This window comes from Anomalospiza imberbis, chromosome 3 (genome assembly GCF_031753505.1).
Source record: "Anomalospiza imberbis isolate Cuckoo-Finch-1a 21T00152 chromosome 3, ASM3175350v1, whole genome shotgun sequence".
Taxonomy (NCBI): Eukaryota; Metazoa; Chordata; class Aves; order Passeriformes; family Viduidae; genus Anomalospiza; species Anomalospiza imberbis.
In genome coordinates this window covers 84502541-84525677 of record NC_089683.1, presented here as the reverse complement: position 1 = coordinate 84525677, position 23137 = coordinate 84502541, and the positions used below count along the sequence as shown (strand labels likewise).

At 40.7% G+C, this 23137-nt stretch overlaps 1 protein-coding gene across 3 annotated transcripts in view; it reads right to left on the bottom strand.

The window, feature by feature from the left end:
• Nucleotides 1-23137, bottom strand: part of GLP1R (glucagon like peptide 1 receptor) — an 84850-nt gene that overhangs the window by 41528 nt on the left and 20185 nt on the right. For 2 of the 3 annotated variants that reach the window (XM_068185485.1, XM_068185487.1), the window contains exons 2-3: nucleotides 12093-12189; nucleotides 10737-10847 (exon numbers count right to left, since the gene is read on the bottom strand). In XM_068185485.1, the coding sequence (XP_068041586.1) occupies nucleotides 10737-10847; nucleotides 12093-12189 (208 nt within the window). Of the gene's footprint in view, nucleotides 1-10736; nucleotides 10848-12092; nucleotides 12190-12595; nucleotides 12634-23137 lie in introns of those variants that run through there. The other variant, XM_068185486.1, reaches the window with a different exon arrangement.

The window sequence follows — 23137 nt, the reverse complement described above, 5'->3', positions numbered from 1 at the left end:
TAGACTAGGATGGACAAGGCATAGAGGCAGTCCAGCTCTTCCTTGCAGCTGGGTCTAATGGTGTTCATTTCTCACTGAAAGGCACTATTCATAGCCAGATCAGCTGTAGGAAATGTCTCAAGCACTCACAAAATGAAGCTTAGTTATGTCTTTTCTGAGGTGTGCCTTGACATCCTTGACAGTGCATTTCAAGGAATTACCTTAAACAAAAAACATGATACAGTTATAACTGAAAAATTTCTGGAAAACATACAGTCCTGCCAACTGCTCCAACTCCTACAGACACAGCAAGCTGATATCCTACAGTAGGCTTCTCCAGCAGTGCAAAAACCATAATTCTTCCTAGAAGGTCTCAGGTGACCAGATCTACACCTGATATATGAACATCATGCTTCCATCACACATATGAGCTTTTCAATGTCTGACTATGTGCAAAGTTTCCTTTGATGTATTTTGGCCGCAGCAGGAAAGGAATCAGAGCAGAAAGCTTTTCCTAGAGAGATTGTCCCTACAGAAAGTCACATCTCAGCCCTGCTGGAAGGTCATATGTCACTTCTCTATTGTGTGCACCTCAATCTGAAGTTAAGCAGCAGTTTCTTTAAAAAGCTGTTTCTTTTACTTAAGCAAAATTGATAAAACAGAAAATGGTATTGCCATGTGGCCCAAAAGAAATGCATGTTAATAATATCTATCTGTTAATGATTTTAAAAATTATTTCTGCCAACACCCTCTATATCTACTCTTGACATTAGCAACATATGTTTCAGAGTCCTCTGGTATACTACCAGATGGAGACTGACAAACAAAGGCAGAGGTGAATTTGAAAGACTAAGATTTTTTTTATTATTATTATTACTTTAAGCAAACTGAAATTGCCAATTAGCTAGAGACAGCTTCTGGTGCAAGGAAATATAAATTTTGAATTGCTTATGGGTTAGCAAATGCAAAGAAACATATTTTTCACTGAAAAAAGGTCATCCCTTTTTCAGCATTATTGAGAACTTTCTGGAAGCTTGGTTTTATTAAAGCAAATAAGGGAAGAAATTTATTAAATGTCTAATCATCTTCAGAGTATCCAATATTTGAAGTGAAATTTATTTTCTTGCATGCAAAAAGGTAAGCAGGTACTTAAACTACACACTCACGAAGACATCTGCTGTCTCAGTTTTAAAATACCATCTCAAACTGCGAAGCTGGATGATTAAACAAAAAGTGAGAGAGATAAAACCAGACAAGGTTTAACTTGATCCCTTGAACCAAATGTTCCTGCCATGCACATAACTTCAAAAACTGTCTGAAGGAAAATTCTCACAGAAATGCCTGGGTCCTCAGCTGTAGGGCTTTCCACAGAGCCTTCTAGAAAGCAACAGTTTCTTTGGTTTGCTTTCACAGGCAGAATTAGAGCTTCACCACCACAGCACTGCTATCCATAGGAGGTTTCACACACAAAATCAAACTCTTTTTTTAATGTTTTTTGCTTATTTCTGGCATTATGGCACTCTGTACCCAAACTCCCTCCCCCTCTGACTTTGAACAGTGTGCAAATGGAACTCAGGGAAAGGGAAGAGGACCAGGACATTGGATTTAATTCTGCAGCACAGCAGATGCCTCAGGAGTGCAGATGCTTGAACACCAGACCTGAGTGACTATGTTTGATAGCAAGGAGCTGAGAAGGATACTAAATCACATTTAAGAAAAGATTAGCTGCAGAAGCTTTTCCAGTGGTCCACGCACCCCAGGAGCAATGACACAAAATCCTGCTGAGGCAGAAATCTACACGTGATTCTCACCTGTGTCATGGTACAGCATGCCACAGACACAAAGCACTTGTGGCAACACCTTGGCAAACACAACAAGGTTCTGGTTTCTTTCTCAGCCCTTCTCCTCCTAATCAAAGATAGATTTAGTTTGGGATCAGATGAATTAATTTCAAACTTTTGGTTTTCCTGCTTGTGTAGCAGGGAATTGAATCTTCAATATTGCTGTACATGATACCATTACAATTGTGTAATTATGTAAGCACAATTGGGCTCTTGGGAAAAGAAGTGCACCACACAAGAAGGAGTGTATTAATTAATGATTTAAGCAACAGCCAGGACTAACTTGGACTCTAATGGTGGGTGGGGACTGTGCAGACAATTTCCATTATCTCTGCTGCACCACAATAAGGTTAGCCTGTATCTCATAACCCTAGGGAAATTGCTTTAAACAATCATAAAATCCTCATAGTTAAACTCCTAACCTCTGGTACTTCAGAGTTCCAAGGTTAACACCCCACTTCCACCCAAACCATATGCAAAGTCTCTACCTAAAGACACATCAAGAAAAGAAGTTCTGCCATCAGAGAGAAAATGGGGAGTGCTGGAAGAGAGTCTCAAATCTAGGTTACAGCAGGGGGAAATGAGAAAGATCTGACCTCGATATATTCTTGCAACTGACAGTACTCTGGAGCAGCAACACAGTCTGATCTCTGCATTTCCACACCCTCACATGAAGCTCAGCTCATACAATCTCTGGGCAAAATTATTATGTGAAGTACAGCTGTGGTGCCAGCTATCTCCATGATTTAATCAGATTGACTCCATCTCCAGCAGCCAGAGGAAGCCACAAGGTTACTATCAGAGGTCATCTGGTATTACTGCTGGATTAGTCTGCCACCAGAGAGACTTTCAGGTCTCTCATGTCACAGGCTGGAAACCAATGTTGTTTCCAAGGGTCCCCAGGCTGTACTTTACCTGATGATCTGGGAGAACAAAGGAGCAGGTGTCACCATTACAACACATAACGTAGTAAAGAGAGGATAATACAGATAATAAAGTGAATTATAGGAGACAAGTGATTCAAGCAAAGGTGAATGACAATGGAAGTTATTAGGGAAACAAAAAATCTATTTCAAACTAGGAGAAAGGTAGATTTAGAGAGCATAAGGGGCTAAAAAGCACTGAGGCCTCATGGACAATATCAATTAAGGCATACAAGCCACCTGGCCCTTTACCTGGCACAATAAACATTACAATTCTATGAGATCTTGGTAGTGCAGAAGTCCTCCAAAGGCCTGTGTATGGTTGTTATTGAAGACTTCATAGTAGTACAGCCAAATTATTAAGTGTTATGCCTCCCTCCAGGACTGAAGAGAATCCAATGCACTCCTGGGGCACAGGTTCTGGCTTAGTTTCCTCCAAAGAAACAGACACCAAAGCTGCTCAAACTAAATCAGTCTTGGCAAGCAGCACAATCAGAGGTTGCTTCAAAATTCACTACTGTGCCATAGCAAGATAGCAACACACAGCAGAGTAGCATGAATCTAATTCAGGTGCCAGACCCCTCAAAACTAGACACATGTTCTAAGCTGAAACAAAAGCATTCCAGGATTTCAGATTTTGAGCAGGGATCTGAGCAACAGCCACATCTGTGTTGATGCAAGTCCGCAGCCAGCCTTGGTGCAGTCCAGTGCATATAGGAGCAACTGATGGGGCCACTGTTCACCTAAATTTTGTCTGAAACTAGTACCTCTGGAAAGTTTTTTAATTAAAAAGGATTTAGTGTTATTAAACAATAAAATATCAGAACCCCAGAGGAGGCATAATTACAAGACGAATTGTGCAGCTCCACAGTTTCCAAATCCACATGGTGTTACTGGCAGCTGGCCTTCATTTGTGAGAAGGTAACAAGAAAAAGCACACAGCCAGTGACAGTGAGGCAAGGTGCCCATCATCCCTTAAAGGAGCCCCTACTACTCCCCTCAGAGCTTCTGCACTGATTGGGCTTCAAGACAGCTATGGCCCCAGAGCTTGTCATAATCTCTCCAACTTCAATGTGGATAGCAATGTGTGCAAAGTTTACCTGGTGCAACTTCAATGTTATCATAACTTGAGTGGGCTTCACATACAGGAGCAAAAGCAACAACTCTGTCAGCCACAAGCATAGAAAATTTGCCTTCAACCAAGCTCTGGCTGTGGGCCAAGATCTGCACTGGCAACTTTGCAGAACAAATTCATTTAACAATAACCTCTCTCCTGCTACTTCAACATCTCCCCACAAAGACCTGCCCTAAGTGGGAGTTGCATAAGAACAAATAAAAGCCAAACAGAGCTAGAGTGAAATAGCTTTCACAGATTTGAGAAACTTCTGTAGTTTGCTCTTTCAAAGATGTATAAGCAGGCAAAAAAAAAAAAAAAAAAAAAAAAAAAAAAAAAAAAAAAAAAAGCTTTGCTTTAGTTTGGGTTTTTTTTGGGGCTAGGGAAGCAAGGCATGCCAAAGTTAAGCATGCGCTTGTTTTGACAGTCTATACATTTCCCTTCATATTTTCAGCATTTAAAAATAACACTTGAAAACCAAGAAATCTTCCCAAAGAGAAAATTTAAGAATTTCCCTACAGAGCCCTGAACAGAATACTTTGTTTGACCAAAATTAGATTCCCTTCCATGTTCCATTTGCCCCAATGATCCTGCTTCTTGCTGTCAAGAAGCAAGAAAGAACTCCCTCACTAGATGCATAAAGCTATTTTATATAGCTCTCAACAGACACAGATGACCTTATGAACTCCTGCCATGTAGTTGCAGCCCCACAGTGTCTGGGCTCCTCATTTGCTAGGATACCAACCCCTGTGATGTGAGACACATCAGCCACCTATTTCTCATTCCAGTGACAATGATTTAAGGAACCTCTAAACCTCAGCAACTTTGGCATTAGTGGAATACTGATTACCCAGATACCCATAATATTCTTATTTCACAATTTTACTTTAAGAAAATAATATAATGACCAATATATTTGAAGCAGATGAATGCTAATACAGCTGCAATCATACCAATCAGGAAACTGATCTACATGAGAGAAGAAAAAAACCCAAAACTCAAAGGATTGAGGAGAAATCCCTGCATCTCAGTTAGGTGAAAGTTCCAATCTAGTTTGCTGCATAACTACAGATGAAAAAAATGACAGCAGTGCAGTGCCACTGAAAAAGAGAAAATAATCCAACATTGAGAACATATCTCAGAAGTGCACCCACAAATGAATACCCACTATTTCAGTGCAACCTATAATAAAAAACTTCCTTTAAAATTCAGGTTTAATTTATTTGCCTGTCACAAAAAAAGTCTGTAGCAGTACAGGCATACATAGTTTCAACCATAAAGTCTTGATCTAATGTTGCGATCTTTCTTCTATTCAATTATCATGAACATATTCCCAGCCCTCAGAGTCCCTCCTTGCACACAGCATGCACACAGTGACTCTTTCAGGGATCCTGACACACCTGCAAGGCAGCACAACAAAAAGAAGTCTCAGCCTCAGTGTTTCTAAAGAGATCTGACACGAGTGGGACAGTATTGATTGTCTCTGCTGTACTTTATAGGCTGCCTTTGCAAGCAGCATTTTCAAAAGGGACTGAAGACAAACATCGCAATCACAAGGGAAGTGATCTTGTAAGGAAAAATCTTACAAGTGCACAAATCTTGCTCCTTAGCACAAAAGACCTGTGAGCCCATCCTGCACAGATTTGTCTGGCAAAAGGCTGGTCTTGAGTCTCTGTATGCACACAAGTCTGAATAGGCACACAGCACTGGACACTGGATTAACTCTCAAGTTTCTCAATGAACAGATTCCTGTCTCCTTGCAGTTGCTCTTGTACCCCGAGATAAATGAGAAATCCAAAGAACTGGAGAAATAACTACTGGTGAACCATGCCCACAATGCAGACAGGGATTCAGAAGCTGCCACATTAAAGGAACAAGAAGAACATCACACCTCAGTGAGCAGCTCTGTGGTATCACGCAGGGACAAGAACTGATACCATGTGCAGTTGAACTACTCACATACCTGCTGAGCACGTAAAAAGTTCCTCATACCATTTGCAGCTTGCCAGTCTGCTAGGCAACCTGCTGGGCCACATCTGCTGTTAAGATTTGCAGAAGGGCAGGCTCAAGACTGACAGCCACTAGGATAAGAGTGGTACGCACACAGCAAAAACTATTAAAGCATAGTTTGCAAAACCTGAATTCTCCAAGGAATGCTCCAGCTTTCCAAACATTTACCATGCAAATTCTTCTCCCCATCTCGTATTCTGGCTGACACCAACAGAAATTTGTAACATCTGATAATAATTGGTTACCAAAACTTTTCTTATAAAAAAAAATTGACAGAAGCAGAGAATCACAAAGCAGTCAACACTGGACTGAGACTCTGGATATTTCCAAATACAGCAAGGAACTAGAGCAAGTTGCTCAGGTTCATGTCTAGACAGGCTATGATCATCTTCTTCAAGGACAGAGACTCCACAACCTCTCTGGGCCACCTGTCCTAGGTATTTGACAAACCTCACAGTAAAATAATTGCATTTAAAGGACATTTTCTGTATTTCAGTATGTGAGCATACACATTGATAAGATTTCCCCTGAGGCTTCTCTTCTCCAGGCTGAAGAACACCAGCTTTCTCAGTCTCACCTCATAAGAGAGACACTCCCATTCCTCAATAAACTTCACAGTCATTTGCTGGACCTGCTCAAGTAAGTCCATGTCTCTCATACTGGGGAGCCCAGAACCGGACAAAGCACTCCAGATGTGTCACCCCCAAGAGCGCCACTAATGCTTTCCTAAAACAACCCAGGAAGCCATTGGTGTCTTTTGCCTCAAGGGCATATTGCTGCTCATGCTGAGCTTGGTGTCCACCAGTACCTCCAAGGCCTTTTCTACAAAGCTGCTTTCTAGCCAGTCAGCATTGATGCACTCAACTATTCCTCCCCAGGGGCAGAACCTCACAGGATTCCTGTCAGTCCATTTTTTCAGCCTTTTGTCTAATTCACACTTCATCAGTTTGTCAAGGAGAATGTTATGGGAGCCTAAGTCAAAAGTCTGACTAAAGTCAAAATAAACACCTTCATTGCTCTTCCCTTACCCACCAGGCTGGTTCTCTTATCAGGTCCATCATGCATGATTTCACCTTCATAAACCTATGTTTACTACTCCTAATCACCTTCTTGTCCTCTAAGTGCTAGGAAACCATTCCTAGGATTATTTGTTCCATTACTTGCCTGGGACTGACAGAAGGCAATCACCCGTAATTCCCCAGACTTGCCTCCTTGCACTTCTTGAAGATAGTGGTGACAATTGCAGGAATCTCCCTCAATTGCTATGACCTTTCAAAGATACTGAAGAGTGACCTCACACCAGTATTAAATCAGCTCATTCACCACTCATCAGTACATCCTACCAATTGCTGTGGACTTGGGTACACAGCATAAAGTGTTCTATAGTCTGATCCTCATCCAGTTAGAGTAAGTCTTCATTGCTTCCAACTTTATCACTGATCACAGTGGCCTCAGATTGCTGAAAGTGAGTTTTACCAGTAAAGGCCATGATGAAGGCAGTGCATACTTCAGTCATTTCCCCATCCTTTGCCAAAGATTCTTCTGCTGCACTCAGCAGTGGATCCACATTTTTTTCTCGTATCTGTTTAGAAGCCCTTTTTGATGCTCTTCATCTCACTTGACAAGATTCTGGGTGGGCTATGGCTTTCGCAATGCCATTCTTTAATGACCAGTGTATGCTTCCTGGATCGCCTTTCCCTGCTTCCAGCTCTTCTACATTTTTACACCAAAGTGGTTAAATCTTTAAGAGACTCAGACTCAATGCTTCCTCCATTTCAGTACCCCATGATAAGCAGCATTTGGTTTCAAGTGACTCAATTCAATTTCCAGGGGATTTATGGGGGTATACCCCAGCAAGCTTTCTACAAACTTGAAAACCTGACTCCTAGTCAAGGGAGCAGCAGTTTTAAATATTTGAGTACACTTGGCTGAAGCACTTCATACTTGATGACCTTCCCTGAACATGTTTTGAAGGTACTTCCCAAACAACATCTCATCTTTTCCTCCTCTGCATTTCCAGGAGGTGAGATGGAAGTCCTGCACTGCTAGAACCTATTTCAAGTTCCAAGTAGGAGGCTAAGCAAGAACAAGTAATAAACACCCTTTAGTGACCACTTTAAATCACAGGGTGTTCAATTTTCTATTGTTCTAGATCTTCTATTACAAAGACATTACCTCTTCATCACAACAGCTCATTAGCATTCACTTTGAACATGACTCCACAAGATGTCATGGAATCCTATCAGGTAATGGTAATTCAGGCTCCTAAATTGCATACCTGGCACAGATACAAACTTCTTGTCTTATACTGGACAGTGAAAGGCGTCATTGTTCCGTCCTTATTCCTCGCTGATAAAACAGAGGTTGAGGTATATGCACAATTTGTTCAACACAGGAACAAATCCAAGGGTTCAATGATTTTCTGAAGTGTTTTGCAATTCTCCCTAGCAAGGAGTTTACAAAATGCTGCTCTTCTCACTGAAACAATCATTTTCAGGATAATTAATTCTTAAAAAAACATATTTCCCAAAGTATGAAAGACATTGCACATTCAAGTAATTTATTAATCTGCAGTATTGCATTAAACCATGGCTTTTTCCAGCAGTGGTTTCAAGAGCAGTTGGAAGTCCAGGGTCTTAAAGACTGAAAATAAATGTTTAGAGGAAAGAAGTTAAAGTCTGTAAAGGGTTTTAAGTATTCAGACAGAAAATCATTATTGGAAAAAATTTTCCCATACCCAGTCCAGTCATTTTATGTTAATTATGAGGTAAATATTAATTTCATACACTTGAAAAAGATTCTTTATCCATTCCAAAAGCATAATATCTTTAGCAACCTGACGAGGATTAGCAAATAGAATTTTAACTTCTGAAGTCACTTAGGAAAGCAGATAAGGCTGAACGGGTAACCAAGGGTTGCTTCTGCAAGGAGCGATTGGAGCCATCCCATGCTGGACAGAACTGGTTCCAAATATCCACTGCAAGGCACAGCTGAGCCCCTCAGCCAAGATCACAGAATCAACTAGGATGGAAAAGACCTTTGAGATCATCGATTCCAACCCATGAACTAACATCACCTCATCAACTAGACCATGGCACCTCAGGGAAAACATATGCAAGAAAGAACTCACTGCCTGGCAGTGAGGGGTGAGAAAAAAAGTGTGAGAAACAGCCCTGTGCAGAGCACTAAGCTCAGAGAAGATGGAAGTGAGGTGAGGAGATGCTGCAGGCAGCAGGACAGAGACTTCTTCACAGCCCCTGGGCTTCCATGGTGGATGAGGTAAACTGACCGGTGTAAAACACACCCTGCCTGCTTTCCCTCCTCAGCAGGATGGAGCAGAAAAACAAAGATGTAATATCTTGCTGGTCAAGATAAATAAGTAATGGGAAAAACTGGGACTGGATGTTACCACAGAGGGGAACAACTACAGGGAATCCTTTGTGGTTGTAAAGCAGTGAAGGGCCAAGGGGTGTAGTAGTGTTGTATGCATAAATTTTTAACCTTTGTCAGTGTTGTGGTGACATTTTGATTTAAGTGTGGGGATTTACACACACACACCACCAACCCTTCAAGATAATGACAGTTTAACAAGTAAAGCAAAAGCTGCACATGCACGTAAATCAAAATAAGGAATCTATTTACTGCCTCCCATTAGCAGGCAGATATCCAGCCATTTCTTGGAAAGAGGGCCTCAGCATGGATAACCATTATGTGGGAAGACACCATCATACATGCCTCTACTCACTTCTCCCTCTTCTTCCCCCTTTCCCTGAGCTTTACTGCCAACCCCATCATAGAGCAGAAATATCCCTCTAGTCAGGTCAGATCAGCTGTCCCAATTATGCTACCTCCCAACCTCATGCAGACCCCCAGGCTTGCTGGCCTCAGGCAGGCCTTGGAGTGAATGCTTTGACGCTGAGCAAGGGCTGTTGTGAACAAAGTCATCTTCAACTCAGCCAGACACAAGATCATCTCCACCCCTTATTTAATGCTATTATGCCCAGGTCCCACATTACACAATACATTTAAGTAATCTCTAACTATCCCATCCCTTCTCTTTGTCATTCCTGATATTCCTCTATAGAAACACATGTTCTCCATACATACACCATACACTTTGCACACATCAATCAGAACTATATATCCTCATTAACTAATACCCTCTGTCCTTTCACAGAGGCCAAAGCCAATTCTCCACACCACCGTAGCTGGCTAATAAACTGTTTCATTTAGACTTCAAAGTATAGAAAGGTCTTCACAAAGAACAAGCTGTACAAGTCACTGGTTTGAAAGACAGAATGCCAGACAAAATTATCTAATACACTTTGCCTTCAAGTGTACATGCACATAAGGCTGTAAAATCTAAAGGTGCAGTTCAGTCCTTCATAGAAGAAGTCTTTGCAACCACTGAAAATGCCTTCATCTCACAGCGTTCTGAGAAATAAGTTTATCTCAGGAAGCAGCACAAAACAACTTAGGCTTTTCTGTCTGTATTTTCTACAAGATGACATACCAGTTACCTTTGTTACTTTTATCTCTGTTAACTAACTAAGCCATTATCATTGTTAGATAGCCCTGCGTGCTTGCTGAAGGCTAAGTTATTAACAGTGACCACTATCCAAGCAGTAAAACCAGATGAGAGCAAAAAATATCCAAACTAAACACAACCTTTAAGAAGTCTGTTCTCTCATTTTCATCTTCTCCTGCTAAACAGAGATAAATAATGTAGCATACCAATATCAGTCCCTACTTTTATGTTACAGAGAACTGACTGCACTCACAGACATTTAAGCCAATCTTGTCCTTGCTAAGACTGGGCAAGGAAAATAGGACTGGTTTAAAGCTGTGCCTATAAGGAAAGGCTCTTACCTGCATTAGCCCAGGGAAGATACCAGGGGCAGCTGACATTCACGTAGGTGCCAGGCAGTCCATCTGGCCAGCAGGCATAATCATCAAATGTTCTGTTGCAGAACTTGCCTTCTGCAGAGAGAGAGAAGGGAGGCTCATGCCACTGCCTTGTACTAATACAGCAGGAAGGAAAAGACCGAAGAGCAGAATATAAAAGGAAATACAGACACATGCATTTAAGCTCTGATGTGGAATTATATGACATTTATTTATCCAAAAGAGTGAGTTTATCTTCACACAGGAAACTGTTGTTTCAGGGAGGAACTAAGGAACAGATTAGGGTCTTACACTGACTCAACAGACAAGAAAGTAATGGATTAGTATTAATTTATCTATCATTTTTTTACATCCTTACTTGTCACAGTTTAATTTAAAATCATTTCTACTATGAACTAAAGATAATAATTCCTCAGAATGGTTCAAATACATGCAGCTGGAAAGTCTACCCTAATATATAGGTACACCAATGAAATACCCACATGCAACCATAACTTTGCATTACAGCTTAATCAACATGAGAATACTTCTCCTTCAGATTCATTAAACTGTCATTCTTAGAGGGCAGCACTCAACTGCTCAACAGAATAATGCAGCAGAGGGAGATGAATGTGTCCCTGCCATTGTCATCAGCTACTGCTCTCACTCTGACATAATAATGTAGTTAAGACAAGGAATATTAGCAGTTTCAAAATAATTCTTCACAGGCACACCTTTAGACACATCTTCAGGTTGTCACAAAAGCACTGAAGCAGAGGAGAGGCTGCATGGTGTCCAATTGTGAGCATTATTGACAGGTCACCACTTGTCCTCTAAACGCCATGATGCTGGCACATCACAGATGCTCTCAGCATATTACAGCAGCTCAAACACTAAGACAAGATCCTCCTACATTCTCCTTTAGTCACATGCTTTTTCCAAAACCATTTCAGCATTTTACAAGGCTTGGAATAGCGTATACCAACTTTACAACCCACAGACTCCTAGTTCAATGTGAACAGCATGGTCCCAGATTTCCTAACATCTTGACACTTAAAGAAGTTTCAGGTCTATTACATTAGTGGCTGTTTGATATGGTACAGCTACCACTTGCCACTGCATAACACTCTGGACCTAAGGACAAACATCTTTACAATGAAATTGCTCCATAAAACACTTCCCCCAGCAGAGGGAAGAGCCTCACAGAGAGCAGGCAGGAGCAAATGAGATAAAGAAGCAATGGACCAGAAAGAAGTATTTTCAAGTTCATAACCACTCCCTTGCTACTGTTGTCATGCATTTAAAAAATCAATACATCCTATCCCTACCAAATCAGCTTACCTGCCACGATGGGGGGTGTCTCATATAAGTATTTCTGGCACTGGAGCTGATACTCCTTCCATTTCTGCACAACCTCAGAGAGAGACCCATCTGAGCTCTGAAAGAAATCACAAGTCTCAGACATTGCAGGGATTTAAACTGTAGGGTTTTTCACCCAAAGTCAGCAGGTGAGTGTGAAAATGACTACAAAAAGCCTGAACAGCACTGCTTATCACAAAGGGCAGAAGATGATGCCATGTATTTGCCTAATTTCAACAACAACAACAAAAAATCCCTTTCTATTTGCACCACAAGAAAACAAAAACCCCACAAACTATACCATATCCTTACTGAAACCTACATTGAGCTAGCCTTACTCTCTTGAACATGCCTCAGTTGTGTGATTTATTATCTCATGAAAAGTCAGGGACAGCAATAAGTCCTTTATTAGTAGAGTTTTTTTGGGTTTTTTTTTCCAACAGCAGTATTTCTGCTTTCCCATAAATGAAAACAAGTTAATTCACCGTATTCAGCGGATGTTCCTCAAGCATTCTTCCAAAATGTAGATTGTAATGAACAAAGTTTCCAGGTGTTCCCCAGAGATGAGGGCAGGGCCTTCCTAGTTCCCATGGCAACACTGGAATGGCTGCTGGCTCTAGCTGAGTACTGATATTGAAATGTTAATTAGCTAATTGCTCAGTTTGTTTTCTCTAAATTACCTGGAGATAACCTGCCTCCCCCCACCACACCAACATTCTAGGACTAAAATGCAAATAAGAAAACCCCCTGGGACCATGGGAGTATTTTTAGGGGATAAAGACACCTCTAAATAAAGAACTAAGCACAGTAGAGGGGGATAGATAAATGCCCTAGCTGAGGAAGAGGGAAACACAACCCCTGATCGACTTTTGTCCGTCATCATCACCTCAAAAAGACTAGACTAGAATAGGCTGTGCGAGGTGGAGACGGACAAGACAGAGAGCCCTGGTACTGCCACCAGGGAAGGAGCAGGGACAGCTGTGGCTCTGAACTTCAGCAACAGACTCTGCACGCCATGCCTCCTCACCCTTTGGCCACTGGTTGTGCCACAGGGAAGAAGAAGGGACAGCTGCTCCTCTGGACATCAGTGACAGACTCTGCATGCCTCCTTCCTTTCAGCCACCTGGGAAAGCTACAAATTCGGGCCCCCTGCCCAGTTGATCTTTTTAATAAAAGCATTAGCCCTGTTCATTTCATGGATGAAAGCTTTTCAAGCCTTTTTTTTTTTCCTTTTATGAACAGCTTTTCCCTGCATTCTACACATTTTTCGTGCAAATGCAAAAAGATGTGGACCTTCCTTTTTGCACATTTTTGACAGGCTGCAGGTTCCATCATCACCCCAAGTAGTGACAGGGCAGGGGAAAAGTATATACAAACTTGATCTGAGGACAAAGGAAATTAGCTGTTATTAGAGTGAGCAGCTAACTCAGGGCTGGCTGCTCACTCAACCCTAGCAGATGTCCTACCTGGCTCATAGAGATCCAGCTTTACTCACTGCATTTGAGTAGAGACATTACTCCTTCTCCCCCCTCTTTGTATTTGTATTAACCAAGTTTAAATATCCAGATTAGGAGGGTGTAAGTGATTAACAATGAAAGTAACTCATCCTTCTTTTTCCAGAGAAAGCCCCATGGATGTTTCAGACATACAATCAAAAGCATGAACCTAATGGTACAACACACTAATGTTGCTGAGTGGAAGGAAGTTCATTTAATCCCAGATGCCAATCAGTTCATTTAGTGAAGCATAAGAGTAAATAATCCTTGCAGTTTTACCCTCCCAGCTTCAATTGCTAATTTTTATTTTCCACTTGTGCTTCTAAACCTTTTCGAGATGGTTAGAATAAAACCAGAGTATGGGAAGAATAATTTTTAAATGGAGAAGTAATTTTAAAACTCTACTGCATTTCAGGAAAGTCAAACTGAATTCTGTCCACTACAGCCAATACAACTAAAATTTAGAAACCAGGGCAATCACCTTGGTAGAAAAGAACAGAAATAAACAGAAAAGACCTCTCAAGTCCTCTTCTTTTATATCCTTCCAATTAAAAACCCATTTGAAAATAAATAAAACAAGTACCATATGCATAATGCTTCTGCCTGGATTAACCCAGTACATTTAATTACAAATATGGTCTTGCATATGTGATGAAAAGTGCATTTAGTAAATACCTGTATTTCAAGAGTAAGTACCTATAACTTGTAGCTAGGGCATCATGGCCATAATTTGGGAAGAATTTAGTCGGCTCCCCCTGAAGTCAAAACAAGCACAAGCCTGTGGATCTTGGAAACTCTGACTCCATTTGCCTGATTTAAATCACCTTATCTATGCCAATAAATGCTACAATGTCTGTCTATTGTAAAACAAATGGATTCTACTGAATGGAAAAACAAACCTGTAGCATAGCAATCTATGCTCAACATACCTGAAGGGGAAAGAAAATATCACCTAAATTAGATCTACAGGTGTGTGTAGAGAAACAAATAATCAGTAACTATATCACCATTTACATATCCATGTAGGCTGAGTAACGATAGATGACCTGAATACAGGCAGAGAATCACTTTTCAAACTTAAGTTTCTCTCAAGCATCTTTACAAAGTGACTTTTAGGTTATGTATCTTTTAGAATCAGAGAATCATTTAAAGGTCTTCATTTTACAAGGGTGGTTAATTGAGGTTACACAAGACTGTTTCACTATCCTCTCATCACCAGGTTAACACTCTAATAAAGGAATTAAAAGGGACATTTTCAGGACGAATACTTAAATTAAAATTCAGTATAATTTAAGAAGTTACTAAATATCACACATCTTCCCAAAAAGTAACTATTGATCAAGCATGTTGACGACTACATCAAGTTAATCCCAAATTAGCTTTTAAAATCATTACAAGATACAGATGCATACAGAGTCTCATTTAGAAACAAGATTCTACCTTTTAAAATACCTTGACAATATCCTAAAAACTGCTTACACTAAGAAAAGTAGCTCTTTTGGAGTCAGGGAGCTTTAAAGGAATTTTTCTAAATCAAGCTTTCATCTATTGCCTTCATGAGTGCAGGAAGAACCAGCTTTAACTACAGCTTAAAAGCAAGCCTCTATTCTGTAATTTAATGAAAAAGTAAAAGCATTCTTCTTATACTGATTTTTCATAATGTGAGAAGACAACTCTACAAAGGAGACTAGCAAACCATAAAAGTGAAATATTTAGACATGCCTTTCTGTGGAGATCACCTATTTGGTAGACAGTTTTCTATTATCTATAGTTTGTTGCAATAAGACAATCAAATATAAATTCTAAGACTACATAATTTGTTCTCTCTATGCAACAGTTCACTGTTATTCAGCTAAATACTGTGGTTTGTTATCTGACAAATGGACTTCAACTTGATTTTAATATATGCTACTTTCTATTTCTCAGAGCTTACGGCCCACACGAACAAGAATCACAAGTTACACAGTGCCACAGATTTACCATGTGTGTAGTCATTAAAATATGAGATACTATATTTTCTTGAGAAGTTATTTAAAGCCTTCTGCAACAAAGCACTAAATGAGCATATACAAGCCAAGGTTCCTGGGTCAGTACCTAAAATTTGGAGCAAATGGAAAATGCATAGCTTTGTTAAACTCAGAAATGTTTTCATTGCTGAAAGCATGTAGTTGTGGGTTTACTCAGGGTTATTTTCCTGTTATATTTAACCATGGGTGGAAAAACAGCAGTAGTTTTGCTGTGGTGAAAATATATCACAGAAGGATAGCAGAGGAGAAGATGGAAACACAGCTGACTGGTTAAGGTGGAGAAGCTAAAAGGTATGAATGGATGAAAGACATTAAGGAGGTGAGTGATAATGCAGCCTAAGGAACATGAAACAAATGAAGAAAAATTAGGACAGTCAAGAGGACAGACACTGGGAACCTCTCAGTGTATGTATACAATTAAGTGCAATTCTTCTGTAGTCAGCACATTCCAAATTAGCACACTTAACAGTCTGAAGTCAGAATTCTTTACAAATCCTTAACACCTTCATAGGAAAGCCCTTTCTATAGCCATCATTAGTCTTCACAGGCCCTACTGTAATAGTAAGCATTTAATCACTTTTCAACATCTTTGAAACTATTCCTGCTGAAACAAAAAGCAGCACCCACACAGATCCAAGGTGATCAATGCCACAAAAGCAGTAGTCTAATACAGTGAAATCTGAGCACACAGCAGATAAAGCCTCAAGACAAAATGTACCATGAAATGGAATTAAAGTGGAAAGGAGAGTTCTCAGAGCTTCAGAGGCAACTGGTGCCTCCTGGGATTATCTTCTCTCTTCTCCCACCACCACATATAAGGTCTCACATGCAACAGAATGAGAAATTCCTCCTTATATTTATATTTCTTTTGTCTGTGCTTGTCTGTTTTTTAAACAGGACCACTTACGCTACAACTTTTTCATGTTTTTAATATTTCAGGATAACAAGCAAGACTTTGCCTTGTGGCTAAAGGCTCACATGTAACATTACAACCACTGGAACCATCAAATTGCTAATCTTAACCTTCCAAAGCAAACTATATGGAACCTGGCATTGAACAACAGTTTGGCATGGGCTTGGTATTCTTCCCTTGGATAGTAATGCTGGCATATCTACCTCGTGAGAGGAGGAATCAGATTATATTTACTGCCTTTTAGCTCAGAAGGGCACTAGTGAGTTACTTTTAAACTTCATGGCCCTTTTTTGAAAAGCCCAAAGGAAAACATTATTTCAAAGCTATTCTGCTCAAGATCAGCACAGCAACTAAGTCCAAGACAGGTGAAGATTACACATTACAAGCCTTATACTCATTCTGACTCTTAACATTTTCTCTGGTATAATATAGATCTTAACAAATCATCACTCAGGTAACATAAGCTATAGGTTTGCATCAATACACCACAGCAGAGCAGGATGATCCCCTCCCTTGCATGGCTGGTGATGCTATGCCTGATGCTCTCAGGACATGCTCAGCTCTCCTGGCTGCCAGGGCACTGCTGACTCATGTTCGGCTTGCTATCAACCAGGAGCCCCAGGTTCCTTTCTGTGCCATTGCTTTCCAGCATCTCATTCCCCAGTCTGTCCCTACATCCAGGGTTTCCCCATTCCAGGTGCAGAATCCAGCACTTTCCCTTGTTCAACTACACATGGTTGGCAATTGTCCAGCCCTCTGATTTGACGAGGTGTCTCTGCAGGGCCTCTCTGACTTCAAGAGATTCAACAACTCCTCCCAGTTTTGTATTGTCAGCAAACTTGCTTAGTATCCTTTCCAGTCCTGAGTCTAAGTTGTTTATGAAGATGCTGATAAACAACAAGCCAAGGATTCCTGCAGAACCACTAGTGCCAGGTCCCCAGTCAGATGCCAGCCCATTCCCTGTAACTCTTTGTGCCCGACCCATGAACCAATTGCTCACATATTGCATGATGTGTTTATCCAGTTGTGTGCTGGACATTTTGTCCAGAAGGATCCCATGAGAGACAGTATCCAAAGCTTTACTGAAATGTACTGTACTGAACTTGGTATTAACAGAGTTCTTTGATTCACTGCTCACCCCATGATAAAACAATCCTGTTGAGGATCAGTCCTTCAAGTACAACACTTCTTGAAGACCCAAAGACATTCTGGAAGTGTGTTAGTGTGGAAGAAGGCTTTATTGTTCAACCCTCACTCTCCCAAAGAGATGATATTCAACCCAATTTTCAACCTCTGCATAATAAGTTAATTTAAATCCATTATGTGCAACATCTCACAGTCCAGTTGCTCTCCTTTAAGAACTGAAGCTATGCCAAAGGAGGAGTAGGTACATCAAAAAATGAGTCTCTACTATAGATAATTCAAAAGAAGTATGATTAAAGGTACCCTTTCATATAGATCATAAATTAGATGATCCTTCAGGACTGACATTCCCTAGATTTCTGTATTTATCACATTCTCTTCCCACATTACATTGCCCAGTATCAAGTTTAATGTAGTCATTTGACATTATGTAACACTAAGTGACCCTCTGAGATAAAGTCATTACTCTCAGTCCTTTCTGTAGGGCTGCTTGACTGATCAGATGATATAATATTAATTATGCTTCCCAACTCATATTTTACAAGATATTTTGTCAGTGGTTGGATCACTCTGTACAAATTCCTCACCCTTCAGAAAAAACAAACAGGATCAAAACAACTTATCTTTCAGAGGGAAGCCAGCTTCTAGGAGCTTTTCCTGTAAATGCATCTGTTTCTTAGTTACTAATGAATCAATTATTTCAGAAGCTCAGGAGCATCAGAAAAAAAAAATTTTCAGCATTGTCCCTGCTACTGAAAAGCAAAAAATGAGTTCCCTCAAAAGGAGCTACTGAATTCAGGGAGAAATACCCTGGTGACACCTGCCAGCTGTTCTTGCACTTAGGCTACAGCAGCAGCTTAGTACTTTTAAGTCATTGAAGAAAAACAAAAAGCCTCAGGAATTCAATAAAGGCAAATCTTGAGAACAGTGTTTCACCATCTGTCCATGCATGGAAAGCCCTCTGTTCTGTCACTGACTTGTAGTTCCATGACATCAAGCTTTTGAACTCACAGCTGCAAGAGGAAGCACTCATTAGACACATATGATCAACACACAGAAAAGACATTCCTCTGTCTGCCTCTTCAGATCTGCTTAGCCCAGATTTCTTTTTCTTTTGGTGGTGTTTGTTGCTGTTGTTCTTTTTGTTTGTTTTAAACCAGTGGCTGAATCTCAGCATTCCTCTCTCTCTCTCAGCTTAAAAAGACCACTGCACCACACAGTCCCTCATCCTAGCCTTCCTGCCTTTTTCTTTTCTCTTTTATACTCCTACACAGCTAAGGAAGGGAGGTTTGTCTGTGCTCAATCCTACAGCAGCCTGTAATAGCACCTATAAGAGCACTTATCACCACTATCCCATTCCCCTCTCCCACGACCTCCATTCTTAAGACCTGTTGTTACTAGATTAAGGAAAAAAAGAATAAGCACAGGCATCTCCTAAAGGTCTAGAAATGCAGAATGCTTCTGCACAGAATCTCAGATAAACCATTTTAAAGAACAAAACCAAAACTGATTTGAGGCATACTCCTATTTCTTGGTACTTCTGCACAGAAACCTACCAGTTCAGCTGACTGATTGCTCCACCAATCGTTCCAAATACATGAACTGTCTGAGCAGGCAGGAGAGTTCAGCCCTAACCACAAGGATTTCCATTCCAGGACCAAATACTCCAGGTCCATCCTGGGATCTTTCATTCGTGCTTTGAAAATAACCAGTTTTCCCAACTCTGAAAATTTTGTTTTGACAAGGTGCATCTCAGTGAGAAAAATATCTCTTGGCCCTGTAATTTTCTGGATCAAGACAAAGTATTTGGCATTCAGAGACATAGGTGTCAAAGCAAACTTTCAAAGACCTAAATCAACTTGCATAGTATACAGTTTCAAAATAAAGGGAATAAAGTAAAGCCTAATATTTCAGCATGCTACAAAATTTAGCATCACCTTATAGAGAAATAAATAAATAAAATCAAACTCCCATAGGTCAAATAAGATAGTCTGAAAATGTAGTGCAAACCTGTGTTTATAGGCTTAAAGTTTCTAATGTTTGTGTCTCCAGTGATAGACAAATCTGGGACAAGAACCTGCAGAGTTTTTTTGTCCCATGAAGAACTTCCCAAGGCCAGAAAGATTTTTGTCTTTGGTGACTCCAGGACCCATGAATCCAAATGCTCACTGTTGAGGCACATCCACATTTAGATTGGCAGTAGCTGTTACCAGAAAATGTTATTTTCATTACAATGTCTTTCATCCGTTCTGGTAAGTGTTCCTGTCAAGGATGTATTACATGAGACACTCAAAAAATGCCAGAAGAAAATTACTGAGCAACTACGCAGAGGGACAGAAGAAAAATGCAAAATTCAAAAGCAACTATAACTCACAAACTCTTGGAGAGAAGAAAGCTTTAGTTTAAAACCGTGTCCTATGACAGTACAAGCTCTGGTAAAAGTCTCTCTCCACCTTTCTTATAAGCCCCATTTAAGTATTGAAAGGCCAACATAAGGTCTCCTCAGAACCTTCTCTCCTCTGGGCTGAACTATCTGAGTGCTCTTAGCCTTTCTTTGTAGAAGTCTCAGATCACTTCCACAGCCCCCTTCCAGAACCAGTCTAACAGGTCTATTTCTTTCATTTATTGGGGACCCCAGAGCTGAATGCAGCACTCTAGGTGAGATCTCATGAGAACAGGCAGGGAAAGAACCCCTTCCCTTGCCTTGCTGGCCATAGAGCTTTGGATGCAGCCCAGGATACAACTGGGTTTCTGGGCTCTGAGTTCACACTGCCAGCTCATGTCCAGCCTCTCATCCACCAGCACCCTCAAGTCCTTATCTGCAAGGCTGCTCTCAATCCATTTTTACCAAATGTATCAATACTGATGATTTTCTTGATCAGGTGCAGGACCTCACACTTGGCCTTGTTGAACATGGCCCCACTTCTCAAGCCTGTCAAGGTCCCTCTTTATGGCACCCCTTTCCTCCAGTGCATCAACTGTACCACTCAGCTTAGTGCCACCTGGAAACTTGCCAAGGGTGCACTCAATCCCACTACATCCACTAATAAAGATATCTAAAAGTACTGGTCCTAGTGCAGACCCCCAAAGGACATCACAACCATGTACTATCAAATGGAATAGAGGAAAAATGAGGGATATATACAGCTGAAAAAGCCAAGGAGGTTTAGGATGGAATTCAGATGCCTGAACATAGGTACCTATAGTTCCCTTCGACATAGATGTGTCCCTCATGTTGTCTCCTGCCACACCTACAGAGAGGTACAGGATTCCCCTATATCCTACATCATATCAATTAGTCCCAGCCAGGGTCTTGAATACTGTAAAAATTTTGAGCAGCTCTAGATGCCTACATTTGGGCAACTGACTGATGTCTAAGCTGCTCGAGCAACAAAAAGTAAAGAACATCTGTCAAAGTTGGACTTCTGGCTCCTCTTGCTGAGGTTTAAAATGCAATTAGTTAAGTTGGTTCTTTAGGACATACTGAACCAAGTGCATTTAGAAGGATCTTTATCTTATGCTTCTAACTGATTTGTTTCTGTGTACCAGCCAGCAACTGAACAGTCCCAGTGCTGGCTGAGCAGAGGGACAGGCTGAGCTGGCAGTTCCACAGAGCCATGGAATTGCAACATTGGAATTTCCAAGTTAAAAAAAGTTACCACAGAAAAACATATGAACATCACTTCATTGTAAATAATCTGTATTTTCACTAGGCAGGAAAAACTCTAAATCTTTTCACTTGCCATACCAAAACATCCCAACAGAGTTAAGCTCCCCCAACTTTTCAAATTACTGTTTAACAGTCACCCTTCTCAAAGAGCTGTGGTGCAAAGTGTAGCTAGTTTTTCCAAGATCACAAATCCTGTAGCACTGTAAGTCTGGTTATCACCAATTTGTCATCTCATCACTGCAATCAGCTCAACAACAAGAAAAAAAAAAAAATCAGACACATCTTCACAAACCTTTGCTCAATGAAAGCATTCCCATCTGCACTTTTTTATTTGTAAACGAAGTTCTCCAGTTAAAAAAATTACTCAATAGGAAAACAATCACCACAAAGCTATTTAAAAAAACAACACCACACACAAACCCAAAAACTTCAGTTTACAATTTCATGGGTTCTGCATCTACTATCATTTAGAGATTGCCATAGTAGAATGCAATCAAATCTGTATTGCTTTTACCAGTCCTACTTGAGGGTAGCAATTTATTTTGGTTTTAACAAATGCAAATTAACTCCCTCAGCAGCTCATTGTCACAGTAGCTCAAGGTTCACTGTTCAAATTATCTGCTGTATGGCTTGTCCCTGCCAAGGCAGTTATATGTAGCGCCTTTACAAATGGCCACTGCTTTCATCCACAGTTATGACACATTTGAGAGCAGAATATACAGGAGAAGTTCTTTCAGGGAAGCTCATTCTTCAGATGTCATCTGTTTGCCTTCCAAATCCTAAAAAAGTAAAAGTACTTGACAAATTCATCCAGAAGAGATTTACCTCTCTTTCCTGCAATCCCTCTGAGCCAGGGAGCTGACTACAGAAGTACAGACAGGTCAAGTTGAATCACAGACTTTCCTTACTCTAGGACTGCAAAGCAACTTATGAACCACCCTATTCCTGTGCTCAGGTTATTTCTCCAATCTGCTGCATTAACCATGCATACCAAATACTAATATGCAGTCCCTCTTGTGCAGTCAGTGCCAGAATCTCTGGCTACAGCTGAATCAGTAGCAAAGGATCTATGCATTAGTTCTGCAAGGCAATCCCACCAGCTACAATGATTCCGTCCCCAAACAGTAGCAGTAGAGAGGAACTCAGAGGCAAGACCTAACTTCTGTTTTTTCAAAAGTTTATCCCTACCCCGTCTTCAAGCCACTTCTAGCACGCTTTGATTTTTATCAATTGGGATCTCATTAGATCATTTTCTCAATACATGGGAAATCAATGTATTCTCTTCGTGCACGCTCCTCACCAGCCCTGGGGCTGGATCCGACTCCTTTACTTCAGTCAGACAGCACAGCCTTAAGTCTTGGCAGGTCTGCTGGGGGCAACAGCCAGTTTGAAAGACAGTCATAACTCTCCACAGATATGAGCCTGCTCCACCTCATTCCTTCTTTCCTTCCCTTACTCTCCTCAAGGAATATGCAGCTAAAGAGGATTGTGGTTTAAGCTACAGAAGTGAGCTGCAATTGTGTTGATGTTAAAGCTGACAGGACTTCCATTTCTTGTCACCTACCCTTGGAGATGCCTTCAAAATAAAGGGGAAAGTGAGCAGCAGAGGAAGATTGCTGTTCAAGCAGTAAGCACACTGGTTTTCAGAAAGCAAGAGACAGGAAAAATTCCAAGGGAGAAGCAGTATGGTAAGGCAAGCAAAGAAAAACATGCAGAGAGCTTCAAGCAAGCTGGACAAATGGAAACAGATAAGAGAGAGCCACCCCTCCAGTCAAATC